The following is a 20,076-nucleotide window of genomic DNA, read 5'->3' as shown; positions in this document are numbered from 1 at the left end:
AGATAGATAGATAGATAGATAGATAGATAGATAGATAGATAGATAGACAGACAGATGAATAAATAAATAAGCAAGTAAATAAATAAATAAAAAGATCCATTAAAGCCTCTTGGCCAGCCATTCATTCAGGGCGACCAGGTGGCACAGTGAGTAAGAGCTCCAGCCCCAGCGTCAGGAGACCCGGGATCGGTTCCGGCCTCAGATACTTGGTACCCACACAAAATAACTGGCCATGTAATCTTGAGCAAGCCACTTAACCCCAATTTCTTAAAAACAAACAAAAAAAAACTTGAGTCAACCTACATGGAAGGAAATAGGAGGTAATTTTGGAGGGAGCAATAATGGTGGATATCTGGGTTTATAAGGTGTCACAGTGAACATCCATTCCCTTCTTCCCCCTCTACTTTCCCTTTCTTTGTGGGTAGAAGAATTAGTCATTTTTTCACATGTTGTTCCACCAATTGTGTGCCTAGAGTCCAAATAGGATTTAGGCTACTCCACTGAATTACTCCAGTTAGGGAGGTATCCTGTCAAGTTAGGGCTTATGGAAAACCTTAGCCATCTATTCCCCTATCAGGGAAGGAAAGATGACTAGCCATGGCTTGAAAAATACCTGTGCATTTATATCAAAGTCTTCTCCACCAATATGCCACAATATTACAATATTATTGGAAGGAAGCTACATGGGAGTGGGGGCCATTTTGTCTTTTTGTTTCATGGGTTGCCAAAAATTACCAAGTGCCTATCTACTGGTCATTGGATAGGTGAGTCCTTAGAAAACAGACTTGTTCTGTGACTAGGACCATACTCAAAGCCTACCTAGTGTTATAGAATCTTCTAGGACTTCTGTTTTGTTAGTATAGCCTTTGAGACCCCAGAATCACTTCTTCCTATTTGCTATTTATCCTGTATATAGCTTGCTTGTACAACAGGAACCCTCTAACTTTTTTTGTATTCCTGGCATAGTGCCTGGCATAGTAGGCACTTAATAAATGTTTACTGGCTGACTGAAAATGCTTATGAAAAACAGTAATTCTGGTATAATGGTCATAAGTTCATAGAACTTAAGGTGAAAGGCCTTATGGTTCATCTTGTCAAATTCTATTTTGCAGAAGAGGAAACCAAGACCCATAGAAAATGACTTGTCCAAAATCTCTTTATTCCTAAGTGTCAGAAAAGGAATTAGAACTGTAGGTCTTCTGTAGTACTCCAAATACAGCACTTTCTCCATTTTATGGTCCCATGAACAGAAACAGAGAAAATGTTACAAGTTCCAGGTTTAGGGGAAAGGTATACATGTTTAGACTGGTGTGCCAGTGGACTAGCCATAAGGAAATGTCCAGTAATATCGCAGGGACATCGTTCCAGATAGTAGTATGTATGGATTTCTCAGTCAGCTGCATAAAACTAACAATTAAAACCACAGAAGGGGGTGAGATTGTCAAGGGAGAAAAGAATATAGTTCACTGGCAGAGGCAGTTGGTGTCACAGGGGATAGTGCATTGGGTCTGAAGTCAGGACAATATACCTGAGTTCAAATCTGGCCTCAGACACGTACCAGCTGTGTGGCCCTGGGCAAGTCACTTGACTTGCTTGCCTCAGTTTCCTGTCCTGTAAAATGGGGATAATAGCCCCTACCTCCCAGCGTTGTTCTGAGATTTTTGAAAATACTTAGCACAATGCCTAGCACATAGTAGGCACTATATAAATGCTTACTCCCTCCCTCCTCATGGATCCTATATATCCCTCCTTTTTTTTTCCTACTCAGAAGACAAATAAGAACTAGAAACTTATCGATAAGTGAAATTACTTAATCAAGATTCAAATCCAAAGTAAAATTGTAGAGGCAGCTTTGAAGGAGTGAAAAGAAAAGGGAACCATTGTGGAAGCACAAGGATAGAGCATGCAAATAATTAGTGAGAAAGATGCCAAGATCATTATCTTTGGAAGGACTGGCTCTCTGTGAGTTCTCACCACTCAAGTCCCCATTCATTCACTGAATTATATTCAGTGACAAGGTAGAGTTTGTACTGCTTCCTGCTAAGGAAGGAACAGAAAGACTATGGAGTGAACAAACAGCCCCTAATCCTGAAGATCAGAATTGGTCAGTGTAAGGGTTATGGGATTTAAAGATCTCCCATGCCCCACGGACGTGCTGACATAGCAGAGCAAGAGAAAAAAAAAAAGCCGAGCTAACGGTCCTGCGGTTGGCAGTTGGTGGCAGTTGCCTTTTTTTTTTTTTTTTTTGAGTTAGGACTCCGGCTGAGCACTGCCAGGGGCCGGAGCTGCTGGGAGCATTCTTCCAGGACGCTGGGTGGTTGCTGTGAGTGGGGAGAGGAGGACCTTTGCCTGAGGTAGCCTGTTCTGTTTTGAGGGCTTGAAAATGTGGGTGCTTTCTACTTTATCTACCTGTGCCAATGTCATAACTACTCTGATGGCTTTCACTTTCTGGTTTTGGGACTCAGTCTTTTGGTATCTTAATAAATTTTCTAGTTTATTTCCCCAAATGGCAAACCTGACATATTTTGTGATGGATAATTATATCAGCATATTTGTAATCTCTATAGGCATTGTGAATATGGCATTGCTGATACAGTCAGGTAGGATGAAAACTTCAGAATCAGATCCAAAACATTTATTGGTCCCTTTGCAGTACAATCTACATCACCTGACCATAGCTGCTGACCTACGTTTGCCTTCACAGGATTTACTAGAGCCTCTGTTAATAAAATACAGCAGCCAGGCTGTGAAGCCACTAAAATTTACCAGGTGTAACACCTAAGACATCAACTAACATCTGAACAGAAACCAATAGGGATAAGAAAAAGCAGTCTTCTCAACAAAAAGGAAACTAGCAGGGTGAAAAGGAACAAAAATACAAGTATTAAAAGACAAACCACTTGTTTTATATTTTAGCAGGAAGCCAGCATTAATAACACAGTAGTAGACTGCTTTAGGATTTATAAAACACTTTTTCCACAGTCCATTGCAGTATATAGTGCAAGTGCTATTATGCCATTTTACAGATGACAGTAACTTCAGAGGTTAACTGTTTTACTCAGTCACAGTGCTGGAGGCAGGATTCAGAGCCAGCCCTCACGACTCTGTATCTTACACTATTTCCATTATTCCACTCTGCCTTTCCCTACTGACAATCCAACTACCCTGAATCTGATGCAGTTATCAAGAAAATTCTTGGTCTGGGGGGGCTTCTTCCAGACTTGGGCTAAGGCTAATGGCTTTGCATATTTTTCAGGTACTTTTCAGGCCATGACTAGGCATCTTTCCTTCCCTGATAGGGGAATCTGTGGCTAGGGTTTTCCATAAGCCCTAACTTGACGGGATACCTCCCTAACTCTGGAGTCATTCAGCAGAATAACCTAAATCCCATTTGGGTTCTAGGCACAAAACTGGTAGAACAAGATGTGGGGAAATGACTGATTTTTCTATGCACAAGGAAAGGGGAAATGGATGGAGGGGAGGGAATGGAATGTTCACTATGACACCTTATAAACTCAGATATTGCTCCCTTCTCCAAAATTACCTCTTTTCTCCATTGCCTCACTCTCCAACTACCATTCTCTCTATGACATTTCACACAGTATGGGAAAAGAGGGAGTTCCCTGCAGGGGGGCTGTAAGGGTTATGGGATTTAAAGATCTTCCATGCCCCATTGGACTTGCTGATGTAGCAGGAAGGGGCGGAGCAAGAGGAAGCAGAAGCCAAACTAGAGTTCCTGCGGTGGCTAGCAGTGGCGGTGACGGCGGCAGCGGCAGCACGAAGCCCTTTTTGAGTCAGCCAGAATTTCTGCTAAGGACTCCTGCTGAGGACTGCCAGGGGCCGGAGCTGCTGGGAGCACGCTTCCTGGACACTGGGTGGTTGCTGTGAGTGGGGAGAGGAGGACCTTTGCCTGAGGTAGCCTGTTCTGTTTTAAAGGCTTGAGAATGTGGGTGCTTTCTACTTTATCTACCTGTGCCAATTTCATAACTACTCTGATGGCTTTCACTTTCTGGTTTGGGGACTCAGTCTTTTGGTATTTTAATAAATTTTCTAGCTTATTACCCCATATAGCAAGCCTGATGTATTTTGTCATGGATAATTACATCAGCATATCTGTAATTTCCATAGGCATTGTGAATATTGCATTGCTGATACAGGGACTGAAGGACACAAAGTATCTTTTATATTCTGCCTTCATTATGAGAACAAATATAAAGGAATAGGATGATGGTAGAATTTATGAGCAAGATATCCAACATTGGGCCTTCTGGACACTGTAATGCAACCTGAGATTTAAATAACAAAAATTTTCTCTAAATAGCATATATGAATTTGGCAAAGTGGATCACAGGCCTATCATTAGCTCTGCATAAGAAATTAGTAGCTAGTATGTACATACCCCAGATGTCATCTCAGGCAGGCTTAGATAAATCATTAAATATAATGTGATTGTGTAATTTCTAATCCCAACCCAAAATTTCACCATGGGAGTGTCTTATTGCCAACCAATGTCAAAAAGGTTACAAAATAAAAAGATCTCCTTATTTAAGCAAAAAGAATAAATTAAATTATACCTAAATATACTAAGCGAATGGCAGTTTGTTGTGGTTTTTTTGTGTTGGAAGAACTGATTTAGAAGGCAAAGAACATTTTTCAAAAAGTCAAAAGTTCAATGGGACATTGGAACAGGAAGTTTAAATAGTCAATGATCCATTTTTAAAATTTCTCTAAATTTTCTACTATAAATTCAGTGATGTTCAATAAGGTGTATAATCCAAATGAAATCTCTCCCAACAGTCAATTCAATTAAACTCAAGAAGCAATTTATTATATAAATAGTGTGCAACTACCAGGCCAGATCTTGGAAGAGATAGAAAAGTTAGATAAGACACAATTTCTGCCCACATGGAGCTTACATTCTAACAAATGAGATACATACACAGATCACAACATTACAAAACAATGTATTAGTGCAAACACAGTGCTATGTAAGTTCTGTGTGGGGAAAGCACCATTACCAACTAAAGTAATTAAGATACTAAGAAGGAGATTTGAGTTTGGTCTTAAAGGATCTGTAAGAATACAAGTGAAATTGAGTGATAAGGGCATTCCAAACATAAGGAACTCCATGAATGAAGGCAAGAAGGTGAAAAAATGACAAGATATGTAAGAGGAAAGGCTAGTTTGGTTGAACCAGAGTGAAGGGCACTAGATTTCAGAGAAATTTAAATGCCAGTCAAAGGGATCTGAAAATTATTCTGTAAGCAATAGGAATCCACAAAGATTTTTTTTACAGAAAATAAGTATAGCTATGAATAACTAAGAAAAAACTAGCAGTAGTAGGAAGGATGAATTAGAGTGAAAACAGGGAAGGACATGAAAGAAGCTGGCTATTGCAGAAGCCTAGAAAGGTGATAGAGGAGACTTGTACTACAACAGCAGCAAGAATAAGGAGGAGTGTGTTGACATAAGAAATATTGTCCAAGCAGAATTAGTAGGACTTGGTAATTTGAAATGTGATGAAAAGAGCTAAAAATAACACCAACATTTTAGAAACTGGGAGACTAGGGTAAATGATGATGCCTTTAACAGAAATAGTAAAACTGGATGTAGTTCAGGCAATTGGGAAATATTTGTCTGGAGTGACAAGAATTATAAATAAAAGGTCAGTTTCTTAGACATGTTAACTGAAGCCTTAAAACCATAAAATTCCCCAAAAAATACATATAAAGAAAATAGATATGCTGTGTGCTGGACCTAGAGTCAATGAAGACCTAAAATCAAATCCAGTCTAAGATACACACTAGCTGTGTGACCTTGAGACATGTCACTTAAACTCTGCCTTCCTCAATTTCCTCATCTATAAAATGGGGATAATAAAAGCACCTATCTTTCGGGGTTGTTGTGAGGATAAAAGGAGATATTTGTAAAGCACTTTGCAAATCTTAAAGTGCTTCATAAATACAATCTACTATTAAGTGCAAAACCTTGTTGAAAATCTACCTCACATAGTTGGAATAAGAAAGTCTCTAGTTATTAAGTGCAAAAGAATAGTTTAAATATGTAAGAGGAGAAGAACTAGAATGTAGTGTTTTTGAAAATAAGGAAGATTAGGGCATAAAATCAAAAGGATCAACAGTGTTCAAAATTTCATCTTTTATCTCTATAAGCACTGAGAAAAAAACCCCCACCAAATCTGAACGTTAGGACAATACTGGTTACTCATGAGACTGCACTTTTAATAGAATGGTCATTAGAACAGAAATGAGACTACAAGTTGTAGAGGAGATTGTAAACAGTAAAGAAGTGGAAGCAGCAGGCAAAATATTTTTTAAGTTAATAATAATAATGATAGCAATTATAATAGCTAGTATTCATAAACCATGTTAAGGTTTGCAAAGCACTTTAACAAATATTATCTTGTTTTAGCCTTACAGCAACCCTGGGAGGTAGGTGCTGTCATTATTTTCATTTTACAGAGAAAGAAATTGAAGCAGACAGGTTAAGTGGCTTGTCCATAGAATCACATAGCTGTATATGAATTCAAGTCTTCCTTATTCCTAGTTCAGTATTCTACCCACTCACTGTACCACCTAGCCACCTCCTTATAAATTCTGCTTAGTTTAACAAGAGAAAAATGGGATAGCATCAAAATAGAGTAGTGTCAATAGGCTGTTTTTGTTTGTTTGTTTACTTGTTTTTGTGCCAGGGAGACCTAAACAAATGTGTCTGTATATAGCTGGGAAGGAACCAGTCAGTGGAAAGGGAAAAACTGAAGGTACATAAGATGACAATTCCTGAAGTAAAGGCCTCAAAGTAGGAGAGATCAAAGGTTCAGGAAGAGAAATAAGATACCAGACCTGGAAAGAGAGAAAAGAGTGGGTAATGATGTTGTGAGTTTTTGAGAAAAGAAGCTGAAGACATCCTGTGAAATTGCTGTTTTCAGTAAACTGAAAGGATAGGGGTTAGAGGTGGCCTGGGATTAAGAGAGAATAAAATGATTGGAACAGATGCTATATGGGTTGGCTTAAATTTAGTGCTTTTCTTAAGTATAAATTTTCTAATTATGCATAAGGTAAGTGCTCTATTTGAAATTCTTACATTACTTATATCCATAAGGATTTACTTACTAAGGTTTCTCTCCAGCATTAATTTTCTGATGCTTAATGAATGACAGGCTCCAATTAAAGATCTTCCTACATTCATAATATTTATGTGCTCTCATACCAGTGTGAATTACATAATGGGAAAGATGAACTGAAAGTTTTCTAATTTATTAATTTATGCTTATTCCAATATGAATTTTTATAATCAGCAACATATGTACAGCATCGGTATGCCTTCCCATTTTAGGCTTGTGGCATTTGCCATTAGTATAAATTCTCTGATTTTTAAGTAAAAGTGTGTTTTTTCACATTTATCATATTCACAGAAATCTTTCCAGGATGAATCACTTGATGCAGAGTAAGCTGTGCACTCTGATGGAAAACTGTCCCCCATATATTACCTAAATGTGATTTCTTTGTTAAGAATCATCTGATGTTGAACATGATGTGCTATCTGGAAGAAAGTTTGTTCATATTCATTATGTTTAGAAGATGTCTCGCCAACGTGACTTGTTTGATGTTGAGTAAGATATGTTTTCTCACAGAAGTTTTTTCCACATCCATAAAGTTTCTGTCCATTATGCATTATCTGATGCCGAGTGCGTTGAGTACTCCACCGGAAGGCCTTCCCACATTCATTACATTCATAAGGTTTTTCTCCAGTATGACTTATATGATGTTGAGTAAGTTGGGTGCTCAGGCGGAAGGCTTTCCCACATTCATTACATTCATAAGGTTTCTCTCCCGTATGAATTGTCTGATGTCGAGTAAGCTGTGTTCTCTGGCGGAAGGCTTTCCCACACTTGTTACATTCATAAGGTTTCTCTCCATTATGAATTGTCTGATGCCGAGTACGCTGTGTGTTCCAGCGGAAGGCCTTGCCACATTCATTACATTCATAGGGTTTCTCTCCAGTATGAATTATTTGATGTTCAGTAAGGTGTGTGATCTGGCGAAAGGCCTTTCCACATTCATTACATTCATAAGGTTTCTCTCCATTATGAATTGTCTGATGTCGACTAAGCTGTGTACTCTGATGAAAGGCCTTACCACATTCACTACATTCATAAGGTTTCTCTCCCATATGAATTGCCTGATGTCTAGTGAGTTGTGTGCTTAGGCGAAAGGATTTCCCACATTCATTACATTCATAAGGTTTCTCTCCAGTATGAATTGTCTGATGTCGAGTAAGCTGTGTTCTTTGACGGAAGGCCTTCCCACATTCATTACATTTATAGGGCTTTTCTCCAGTATGAATTCTGTGATGGTAAGTAAGAGATGACCTATGACTGAAGACTTTCCCACATTCATTACATTCATGGGGTTTTTCTCCAGTATGAATTGTCTGATGTTCAGCAAGGTGTGCACTCCGGCGGAAGGCCTTGCCACATCTGATACATTCATAAGGTTTCTCTCCAGTATGGATTGTCTGGTGTTGAGTAAGTTGTGTGCTCTGACGGAAGGCTTTTCCACATTCAGTACATTTATAAGGTTTCTCTCCATTATGACTTGTCTGATGTCTAGTTAACTGTGTGCTCAGAGAGAAGATCTTGCCACAGTCGTTACATTTATGGAGTTTCTGTCCAGCAGAAATCTTCTGATGGTAAGTGAGTTGTGTATTTTGACCTAAAATTTCTCTGCATTCATTATAATTACAGGGTTTCTCTGCAGTATGAATTCTGTGATGGGAAATAATGGGTGAACTATGATTGATGGCACTCTCACATTCATTAGGTTTCTCTCCAGTATGCTTCCTAGAATATTGAATAAGACCTCAATTATAATGGAAAGATTTCTCACATTATTTAAAAGCATGAAATACCTTTTAAGCAGATTCTATTACATCTACTTAAGGTGAATAATAGCTGAAATTCTTTCAGTTTATATCACATTTATAGAGATTCTCACAGGAACTCTTAGTTATGGAAAAAGGAATGATCCTAAACAGAAGTTTCTGTTATATTTATTACATTCATGGCTTCTCACTTTTTTCTACCCCAGTGGCTTCCAATTACCACTATAATTAAATACAAATTCCTGTTTGGCAATTAAAGCACTTCTCAACATGACTCCCATTTGCTTTTCTAGTCTTTTTCCCTTTCACTATTACCTTCCAAATACTGTGTAATCCAGCTAAATTGGCTTTCCTGATGTTCCTTACACAACATTTGATGTTCTTTATAAAACTCCATCTATGATCTCTCTGCCTTTGCACAAGCCGTTCCCCGTGCCCAGAAGGTACTCCTTCCTCACATCTGTCTTTTAAACGCTCTAGTTTCCTTCAAAGTTCAGCTCAAGTTCTACCATCTACATGAAACATTTCTGGATTCCCATTTCTCCCCTCCATAGTGGCTAGTCTTCCCCACAAAAAAATTACCATTTATTTTATATATATATATATATATACTTATATGCATATATATTATCTCCCCAGAAGACAGAAAAGTAAGTTCCTGGATGGCAGGGACCATTTTTCTGGTATCCCCAATACCTGGCAGATAATAAATGTTTGGCGATTGTTTCTTCTGAATGAATTTTACTTGCCTAGAATATTTCTCTTCATTACTCAGTTGCCTCTCTAACATGGCATCACATTCCCAAGCTTCTCCCAGTTTGGAAACACTTAGATCATCCCTTCTGAGTCTTCCCTGGGATGATTCTTCTGTGGAAATAACCAGCTTTAGAGCTGATTCCTTGGTTTCAGGTCTAGTCTCCCAATCTGAATGAAATAAAAAATGTTAATGTACACTGTTTCCTCTACTAGAAAAAAAGAAACTACTATATACTTAATTCTCACTTATCTCCTTCATTAAGAAAAATTATTGCTAAACATTAAAGCATAAAACATATAAGAATATTTCCACCTCATATATTTGTAGTAAAATATAGTGTTTAAAAAGCTCTTCATTATTTTTTGTTATTTGATCTTCACCACAATGTTTGGGCAACTAGTTGGTAATAGAGTACCAGGTCTGAAGTCAAAAAGACTCAACTTCCCAAGTTCAAATCTGGTCTCAGATAATTACTAGATGTGTGATTCTATGCAAGTCACTTAACCCTGTTTGCCTCAGTTCCTCATCTGTAAAATGAAATGGAGAAGGAAATAGCAAACTACTCCAATATCTTTTGCCAAGACAACCCCAAATGGGATCATGAAGTTAAACACAAGGTGGGCAGTTACTATTTTTTTTTCAAAAACTCAGTTCAAGGGAAGCCACTTTCAGCTAAACACAAAAGTTTAATTTTTCTATAATAAAAACCATCTAATATCAGATAGGCTGCCTCATAGAAACATATAATGATGGGGCTAGAATTAATCTTAGGAGTTTCTACAATCCAACACCCGATTTCTTCTTTTAATATTTTATCACTCTTCCTTCATATCACTATCACTTCCCACTGATTCTCCTTATCTCCAAAGAGCTCTCCCTTGTAACAAGTATCATCATGCTTTATCATCAATCTTATAAAGTCATAATTGGTCACTGCATCAATCAATGTTCTGAAATTTTTCAATTTTTTTTTTTACATTATCATAGGTATCATATAAATTGTTCTTTTGGCTTTGCTAATTTCACTTTGTATCATTTCATACAAGTCTTCCCAAATTTCTCTGAATTCCTCATAGTCATCATTTCTCATGGCACAGTTATGGTATATACATTTACATGCCACAATTTATTTTACCATTGTTCAACTGATGGGCACCCACTTTGTTTCCAGGTCTTTGCAACTACAAAAAGTGCTGCTACACATATATGAACACATTTGGGACCTTTCTCTCTGTCTTTGATCTTCAGGATATATCTAGTAGTAGCATTACTGGGTCAAAGGGCATATACTTGTCTAATTACTTGCTGGTTCCAAACCAGCTAATTAATTAAATGAGAAAAATGAGGCAAAGAGGTTAAATGATTTTCCAAGATCACACAAGTAATTTACATCAGATCAGGGACTACAAATTTCAATTTCAACTCTCTCTTCTCACTACATTGTACTACATCCCCACAATGGAGAAGTTTATTCTATGATGGACTAGAAGATTATCAGTTAAGCACACTATAGAGATTTCCTGCACTGTGGTCCACAAGACTGAAAAGTCTTTAAGTTTTCATGTAACTCTAAGAATCTTTGATTCTAAATCTTCTTAGTCATGTGTGTACTACCAATTGTTAGAACAATGAATGGAAAAACAATAATGGGACTGTCTAACCCATGTCTTTTTCTCCCCTAGTACTGCTGAATGTTTTTCAGTTTCTGAGCCTCCCTCTGTCTTACCCTCTGTAAAAAGGTGTTTCTGGGTACTAAGGTACTCTGCATAAGGGAAATAAGGAAATATCAGGCAGCTAACAAATCTAAAAGGACATGTAGTAAGAATCTCTTATCTCCAAAAGTTGTAAGGAATGAATGGGACCTAGGGAGAACCAGACTTTAAGTAAAGTGAACAGATTAAGTTTACTAAAAATAATACCTACAAAGAATATGTGGCTCTGACAGCTCTCAAATACAGTCTTTTTTTTTCTTTTTGGAGGGGGAGGCAGGGCAATTGGGGTTAAGTGACTTGCCCAAGGTCATACGGCTAGTACGTGTTACGTGTCAGAGGCCAGATTTGAACTCAGGTCTTCTAGACTCCAGGGCCAGTGCTCTATTCACTATGCCACCTAGCCTGCCCTCAAATAGTCTTGAGAATGGGAAAAAGATAAGAAGGGGTAAGAATTAGCCTAAAGAATAAGAGGGAATAGGACATATATCAGACAATGGAGACAATGTATCTCAGACAAAAGAGACACTAAGATTATAACCAAAACCCTCATCCTGTCACATCAGCAGTACTGTAACTGAATCCAAACTGTTCTCCCTGCTTTCTTTTTCTTCCCATTTCCACTCCATTCCACAAATGGCCACCAGGTTATTTTATAACATTAATAACTGCAAGTTATGATTCACAAAGATGCGTCAGCAGGAGTGACAACAGAAAAGAGCACTTCCCTCAAAGAGAACTGGGTACAAATCTTGCCTCTAACATTTACCAGGTATGTAAACCTGAACAAGTTACTTAACCTTTCTCAGACTCCATTTCCTACTCTGTAAAAGGCATGAAAGGAGTATTATGTGGTTCAAATGAAATAAAGTATATAAAGCACTCTGCAAACCTAAAATTGTTATATAAATGTCATTTCTAATTAATTATTATTGTGTCACTGCCCTATTCAAAAACCTTCAATGGTTCCTTACTATCTCTGGAATATAATGCAATCTTCTTAACTAAATATTTAAGGTGTTCAACAACCAGCTCAAACCCACCTTTCCAGGTTAATTTCATCCCCTGCATCAAGACGAATAGATATGGCCCACAATGCAATAGGAGGCCTTGGCCCTTTTAAGCTAAGGTCTTTACAGGTTCTTACTTTGAGTGAGGCAAGGCCCATTCAGTGAATAGGCCTCTTTAAGAAGTGAGTCAAGGAATAGCCCCTTTAATAAAAATTTAAAAAAATCAAAATGAGAGGGGAAGACCCTTAGGTTGTTTCCCAAAAGACAGTTCCTATTTACATTCCCTCTGAAACAGAAGGGCCCAAAAAATAACCAGTAAGTGGTACTTGGGCAGTGACCTATTCCAATCCATGAGATCCAGAATAAATTGGGTTTGAAGCTCCATCTTAAACAAAGAAATCTAGCCAGAAAACCTACCTGGCCAATGGATCCAGATGGCTCTGAAGGAGAAAGTGAGGCTGGTGACTTTGCACAGCCCTCCCTCACTCAAATCAAAGTCAATTGCAAGTCATGTCATCATCTCCCTGATGTCATGGTTCCTTTCAAAAAACGCAGGACAAACCACAACCACACAAACAACAATCCCCTTCATATATATGTATATATGTAAATACATATGTAGATATAAAAACCACCAAATTATACAAATTCACATATCTTAACATTCCATTTCCTGGAGGACTCTATGAATGCTTAGCACTCACTTATCACCTACAACTGGCAGAAGTTTTGTCTTCTACCAAGGTTTAATATATGGCCATTTCTGCTATAAAGCCTTCCATAATCCCTCTCCCTATTATTAAGACTCTCTCTCCTCAAATTCCTTTTCATTTATTTATCTGTGTACTTGTTTAACTTTACCCACTCCCCAAAAGAATATCTTGTTACTTGAGGACAGATTGCTTTGGTTTTATTTTTGTTTATCTGGAAATCTCTAGCACAGTGCCCCAAACTTAGATGCTCAATGAATACATGTTAAATTGCTTTGTTGAGGCAAGAAAATTAGTAGATTATGAGAGAATTTTTAAAACAAGAAAAAGGACATAAGGATGAAGGTGAAGGAATTATTCCAGTGTGAAACTTCTTATCTTGAATGAAGGGGAGAAGACAAATTTTCACAATAGTTTTTGTCATATTAAAGAACTGGAAACAAAAGTGGATACCCACTAGTTAGAGGATGGATGAATAAACTGCATATGAATTTAACAGAATTTTATTATACCAAAAGAAATGATGAACATAAAGTATTCAAAAAAGCAGAAAAAGATTCATATGGACTGATGCAGAGTAAAGTGAGAAGAACTAGGGAAACAATTTCTACAATGATTACAATAACAGAAAAATTTGAAAGACTTAACTCTAATCAAGTTATGATTTCAGAAGATTGATGATTAATGCTTCCCACCTCTTAACAGTGAGGTGATAGACTAGAGATATAGAATGTCAAATACATTATCAGACATGGCCAATGTACAGTTTTGTTTTGCTTGCCTATGCGCTTTTGTTAAAAAGGAAAGCAGTAACAGTGAATGAGGGAAAAATAAAAGAGAAAAAATTATTAATAAAAGTTAATAAAATACACAGATAAGAAGATAAGTGGATTTTGAGGAAAACACAGACAAGGACAGTTCTGTTACTATCATGTTAAATCATGAGTACTTAGTTCAGTTTCAAGCACAATCCTCTTTTGTTCTCTAAATACTAAATAATAAAGCTTAAATTCATAATAAAGAAAATTTAAAATAAAATCAGCAGCAAGTTTTGTCTCCAGAGCACCTCCACAACACCTTTTGCGTCTGTCCCTTCCCTTTTTTTTCACTCACATAACTACCACCCTAGATAGAGCCCTCATTATCTGGCACCTGGAGTATCACAATCTAATTGGTCTCCCTCAATCCAGTGTCTCCTCTCTCCAAACCAACTTTCACACAGCTACCAAACTGATATTCCTAAAACAGATTTGACCATGTCACTCCCCTACCCCCAAATCCTTACCACTAAGATCTCTGTTGCCTCTAGGATAAAAAATAAAATCCTGAGCCTGGTATTTAAAGTCCTCAATGATACAGGTCCTACCTTTATAGTCTTATTTCATATTATTCTATTTTATGTATATCTTTCTAGTCAAATCAGCCTACTAGCTGTTCAATATTCACATTAAATGTCTCACCTCTTTTTTTGGGGGGGGGGAGGGTGCAAAGCCCCTCATTCTGAAATGTCCAGCTGGTGGCAAAGTGGCTAGAATATTAAGCCAGGATTCAAGAAGACATGCGTTAAAATCCAGCCTCAGATACTTACTAGCTGTGTGACCCTGGAAAAGTCATTTAACCTGTTTCCTTCAGTTTCTTGAACTGCAAAATGGAGATAATAACAACATTTACCTTGCAGGGTTATTGTAAGGATCAAATAAGCTATTTATAAAGTGCTTAGCACAGTGCCTGGCACAAAGCAGGCACTATATAAATGTTTATTTCCTTCCTCCTTCCCTTTCCCAAGGATTCTTAGAAGCCTGAACTTCCTTCAAAGAACAGCTGAGATACCTCCTCCTACACTTAACTTTTCTTGATCCCCTCCTCTCCCACCCCCATTAGTGCTCTGCAGAACTTGGAATTTCTTTGCAATTTGTTGTTTGTACATTCTTTGCAAGCATTCAGTGTGCCCCCAAGAAAAGCTATGCTCCTGAACACCAGGGATATTTCCTTTTTGTCTCTGTCTACCTACAGACAAAAAACACAGTGCCCTGAATCAAGTAGGTGCTTAATAAATGTATGGTAAACTGATGTGATACAGTGAAAAAAGCAAATTCAGAACACACTAAGAGAAATAACTAAAAAAAGAGTAGCAATATCATTCCAAAAAAAAAATACACAAAAGAAAAAGATTCAAGAAAGCATGGAGGCAAATAAGATATTTTTATTTTGTTAAACATACATTTTTTAAAACGGGTGGTTATAGGAAAATTGGTAGGAAAATGGTCACTAAGTAAGGTAGCTCCAGAGAAAAGTGAAAGTCAACTCAAGATATCTCTTCCTCTGCTGCCAGAAGCAGATGAATGTGGAGATGTCACAAAAAAATGATTTGGTAAAGTGAAGATGAGACTTAATGAAGACAACTCAAGTCAGGTAACTGAGACTTCCCTGTCCCTTAAACGAGCTGCTTGCTGCATGAAATGGCTCTCACCTTCTGGGTCTTTACTCACTCACCTGGACAGATCCTTCCTGGGACTTCTCCCTCTGACATCCATGGTGCATCCCCTTGTTCCAACTGGGAGATCACATCTGGTTTGGAAACTGCAAGTCCTGCTCATTGGAAATGGGAAAGTACTAGGGATAGAGAGCCACCTCAGAATTCAATTCTAGCCCTTCTCACTTGAAGGAAAAGAGGGCAAGCTAGGAAGGTGGAAAGAATGGTACAAAGGATCACTGATTTGTGTTACTGGGTAGTATAGCCAGGGAGACTGAGTAGGGAAGGAAGAGTATAATGGCATGGATTTAGGCTCAGGAAAAGGTTAGTTCATGATTCAATACCTCCCTAGAGGATGGGAAACTTTTCTTTTCTTCAAGTATCTCTACTAGAAATTTAAGGGAGAATCTGAAGGAAGAAAGAGTAGGAAGATCCTCAGGTATAAGACAATCAAACTAGTAATTTTCAGTTATGAACAGATAGAAGTAACCTCTCAGTTACAAAAGACAGGCAATCTCTGATCTCTCTCAGCACACCAAATAATTATGAAAAGAATTTCATAGGATTTAGTAGTAAAGTTTAAAAAAATCACTTTATAGGCACAATCTGCATCAAAGGGGACAGATGTCCATACCCAGGCATAGCAGGTTTCTATAGTTCTCCAACATCACATCCTTGTACAGCTCTTTCTGGGAATGGTCCAGGTGTGCCCACTCTTCCAAGGTGAAATCCACAGCCACATCAGTGAATGTCAGGGATTCCTGTAACGTCAAATGTATACCTGCTTATCTAAAGACAATATTTGGAGGCAAGGCAAGAAATGTCAAAAGTAGGTCTAACAAGTTCATGCTTTTGAGTGTTCCAAGTCAAAGACTTACTGAGTGCCCACTGTGGAACTTATTTTGCAGTAAACCCAACAATAACAACAACTCATCATTTCAAAATATTTTCCTTACAAGTAGTTATCCTCATATATCCTAACATCCACAATGCCTTGCATACAGCAAGTATAAGTATTTGCTGACTGACTACTTTGATAAATGAGAAAAATAAATGAAAAGAAGTCTAAGTAAAATACTCATGGTCACCCAGCTAGTAAAATATCCGGTCTGGGAGAAAAATAGGTTTTCTGACTCAGAACCAGCGTCCTTTCCACCATATCATTCTGTCTCTTGTTCTATAGCTCTTTTCCTCAAGGATTTTCCTCAATCATTTCCTCAAGGAGTACAATTAAGTCATGCTGCAACTTCCAAACCATATTTTTGATATCATCAACATAGATGTAAGTAACTGTACTCCAAATATTAATTTCAAATCACACAATATAATCATTCTCCATTAATAATCAAAATATTATTTCCAAAGAACAATACTGTCCCTTGCAATTTCTTCCTAATTGTATCATTTCAGACCAATTCAAATTTATCATACCAACCCCCAACATAGCTTTTTCTCCTTTAGCCAAAAAAGAGTTAAGTGTAGCACGTGTGTATTGTCAGTAACCATTCCCATAAATCTGTAAGTAGTGCTTCCCCTAAATTTACCTATAAATTTCGCCACACACTCTATTTGCATCAGTAATAATAATACTTAACATTTATGTAGTGGCTTCAAGGTGCTGCTCAAGGCTTTACGGATTATTATCTCATTTGCTCCTTACAACAACCCTGAGAAATAGGTGTTATTCCAATCTTCGTTTTACAGCCAGAGAAACAGGGCAAGTGGGAGTGTCCGAGGCCGGATCTGAATTCAGGCCTGGCCCTCTAGCCACTGCAGACCTATCTTCCCCTGAAAACCCAGATGGCAAAATGAGAAAAGTCGCTTACCTGCCCAGCCTGGGCTGGCAAGCACGCTGGGGCCATTCCCTCCTAGTCAAAACTGCCTCTTCCGGGGAAGGGCAGAGTCTGGGAAGGCTGGGCAGAGGAGGAAAAGGCACGAGGAGAGGGGCGTGTGCGCTTCAGCTCGCGGACATTCCCGATCAGGGACGCGGGGAGACGGGCGCCGCTGTCCCAAGCCTCAGCAGCAGCCCCGGAGAGGAGCGGGCCGGAGGCATCTCCTGAAGAAACGGGATAAGCAACTGACGGGACCGGGGCCCAGGTCTGGTCCTCCCTCCCCGGGCACTGGTCACCACGGGGGAGGCTCAAGCCCCAGCGCGAGGCAAGAGGCTACGAAGACCACCTCCTCGGTGATCTAGGGCAAATCGCTTAACCGCTAGAGGCCTCGGTTTCCTCATCTGTAAAACGACGGACCTAGACGCTCGCCCTCTGAAATCCCTGCCTGCCCCAGGCCTCGTCCAACAAGCACCTGCCAGACCTGATGCTGAGGTGCAAGAGTCGGGACGCGTCGCGGGGCAGCCGGGACCGAGGCCCGAGGGCTGCTGGGACGTGGGCGTGGCTCGGATTGAGTCCACTACTAGCTCGCGGTGCGTCGGGAGGCCTGCCCTTTTCTCAGCACTTCCGGCCCCCCGAAAGCTCCGCCCCTTACACTCTGGGACATTTTCCATAAGCAAAAAAATTTCCTTAAAAATCTTAAGAGGCTCTTGGGAAGTGTAGTTTAGAGCACAAGGAGATTTCTGCGCATGCTCATGAGACCTGGGACAGAAGCAGACTAGTCTTCGTGTCCAGGCTTCCGTCATATAGTCTGGGAATCCATAAGCATGCGCACAAACCTACTTTGTTTCCCTAACTACGTCCCAGAGAAAGAAGTCGCTTTGAGCTGAGGCGGCGGCGCTCCTGAGAGGTTCTCCAGGTTAGCGTTCTCAGGGCTGTCAGAAATAGAAAGGGTGGCCGGAGCTTGCCAAGGCGGGGGCGGGGACGGAAGTCTCTGACGTCACTTCCGTTTCTTCCTTCACTTAGGTTCTTCCTGGCTTTTTAGTCCTGCGTCCTTTCCTCCATTTTCACATGTATGGCCTTCCTCAGTACTGTAGCAGCAGGGTCCGGGAGCGCAGACTCACCCTGCCTTCCAGATGCTTAATGTCAGGTCAGTCATTTAGTAAGTCCCCGCTTTGGGCAGAGCAGCTTGGCATGGTGAAGTGAGAGTTAGCCTCCAAATCTGGAAGGCTGTGTGACTCTAGGCTTAGTCACTTAGCCTCTTGTTGTCCTAGGCCGAGGGTGGGGAACCTGCGGCCTCGAGGTGACCCGTGGCCTTCTAGGTCCTCGGCTGCGGCCTTTTGACTGAGGACAAGTTCGCCAGAACAGATCTTTATTTAAGGGAATTTGTTCTGTGAAGTCTTGATTTAGGCTGACAAGATTAGGTTCACAATATACAGAAACAAATATAGTACCCTAGTATTTAATAAGCCCACATACCCAGGAAAAAGATTCACTATTTGATAAAAATTGCTAGGAAAACTGAATAGTGGTCTGCCAGAAATTAGGTTTAGACAAACAGTTCACACCATATATTAATATGGCCTTCAAATGGATACATGGCCTAGATGTAAAATGGCACATAAATTAGAAAAACAAAGAAGAAATTAATTTCCAGAGCTATGGTGGGGGAAAGAGTTCCTGACCATATGAAGGATAAAGACATTCATTGAAGATAAAACGAACAATGTCAATTATATGACATTTTCTAAAATCTTCAGTGTTTTAAAAGTTAAATTTTTTTTGGAGGGCAATTGGGGCTAAGTGACTTGCCCAAGGTTACATGGCTAGTTTTGGTTTTTTTTGTATTAAGTGTCTGACGCCAGATTTGAACTCAGGTCCTCCTGACTCCAGGGCTGGAGTTCTGTTCACAGCGCCACCTAGACACCCCAAAAGTTAAATTTTTTTTTTAAAAGTTAAATTTCAAAAAAGGTTTTGCACAACCAAATCTTTCCTGTTGTTGGGGGGGAGGGAGAAAAAAATGCTTAACAATTAAATTTAAAAGAATTTAAAAATTTTTTAAATATGCATGGAACTCTCTTTTTAGAAAAATGAGAAAGTTCCTAATAATCCTATGAGAGTAGTATAATGCAAGCTCGAGCACAATAAGCATATCAACTGCTTATTAACATGTATGGAACAGTGGTATTGCCAACACTAGAATCATAAAAGTATATTGTGCTTGCATATTAAACAATTAGAAGAAGGTTTCATTGTTGTTAAGGTTGGGGGTGAGTGGCAGATCTGGCAATGTGGCACGATGGCATGCTGTAGACAGGGCTCTTCTGGTTTAGGAAGAGTTCTCTCAGTGGAACAAAGGGAAAGCCCCTACTGACACAATGATTGATTCAGTGGGTGTTAGAGGAGGCTGACAGGGAGAATAAAGGAAGTGCTTAGGTCTACCATTCTCTACCGTGTTTCCCCGATAATAAGACACTGTCTTATTATTTTTTTTGGACAGAAAAACACCAGAGGGCTTATTTTAATGAACATTGACAGCAATTTTAATAAACAGGTAAATGTGAACAAAAAAATGTACCTTTATTCAATAAGCAAATCACTGGGGAAGAACAGGATGACGAGCTCACTGCTGCAGCTCTGATTGGATGCAGCTTGGAGCTCGGTGTGCATTTCAGGGGGGGGAGGGG

General features: G+C 39.2%; 1 protein-coding gene and 1 long non-coding RNA gene across 3 annotated transcripts in view; one reads left to right on the top strand and one right to left on the bottom strand.

Moving 5' to 3' along the window:
- Positions 1–4,801: 4,801 nt before the first annotated feature.
- On the bottom strand, positions 4,802–17,963 carry LOC138159490 (zinc finger protein 184-like). Of its 2 annotated transcripts, XM_069085863.1 has the most exons (5): positions 17,387–17,963; positions 16,195–16,321; positions 15,581–15,676; positions 9,647–9,825; positions 4,802–8,856 (listed from the first exon to the last, which is right to left on the bottom strand). In XM_069085863.1, the coding sequence occupies exons 1-5, from the start codon at positions 17,420–17,422 to the stop codon at positions 7,504–7,506; spliced, it is 1,791 nt and encodes a 596-aa protein (XP_068941964.1). In that variant the 5' UTR covers positions 17,423–17,963; the 3' UTR covers positions 4,802–7,503. The 2 variants fall into 2 exon arrangements, with proteins under 2 accessions (XP_068941964.1, XP_068941965.1); XM_069085864.1 differs by lacking the exon at positions 15,581–15,676.
- Positions 17,964–18,156: 193 nt separating this feature from the next.
- LOC138159491 (uncharacterized) overlaps positions 18,157–20,076 on the top strand; it is an 8,641-nt gene continuing 6,721 nt past the window's right edge. The window contains exons 1-2 of the long non-coding RNA XR_011167904.1: positions 18,157–18,539; positions 19,890–19,943. This is a non-coding gene — a long non-coding RNA (uncharacterized lncRNA). The remainder of the gene's footprint in view (positions 18,540–19,889; positions 19,944–20,076) is intronic.

This window comes from Petaurus breviceps, unplaced genomic scaffold (genome assembly GCF_028583685.1).
Source record: "Petaurus breviceps papuanus isolate PSGF00001 unplaced genomic scaffold, PetGlider_PUasm1.0 176, whole genome shotgun sequence".
NCBI lineage: Eukaryota > Metazoa > Chordata > Mammalia > Diprotodontia > Petauridae > Petaurus > Petaurus breviceps.
Note: the sequence above shows the minus strand (reverse complement) of the source record. Positions and strands in the feature narration are given on the sequence as shown.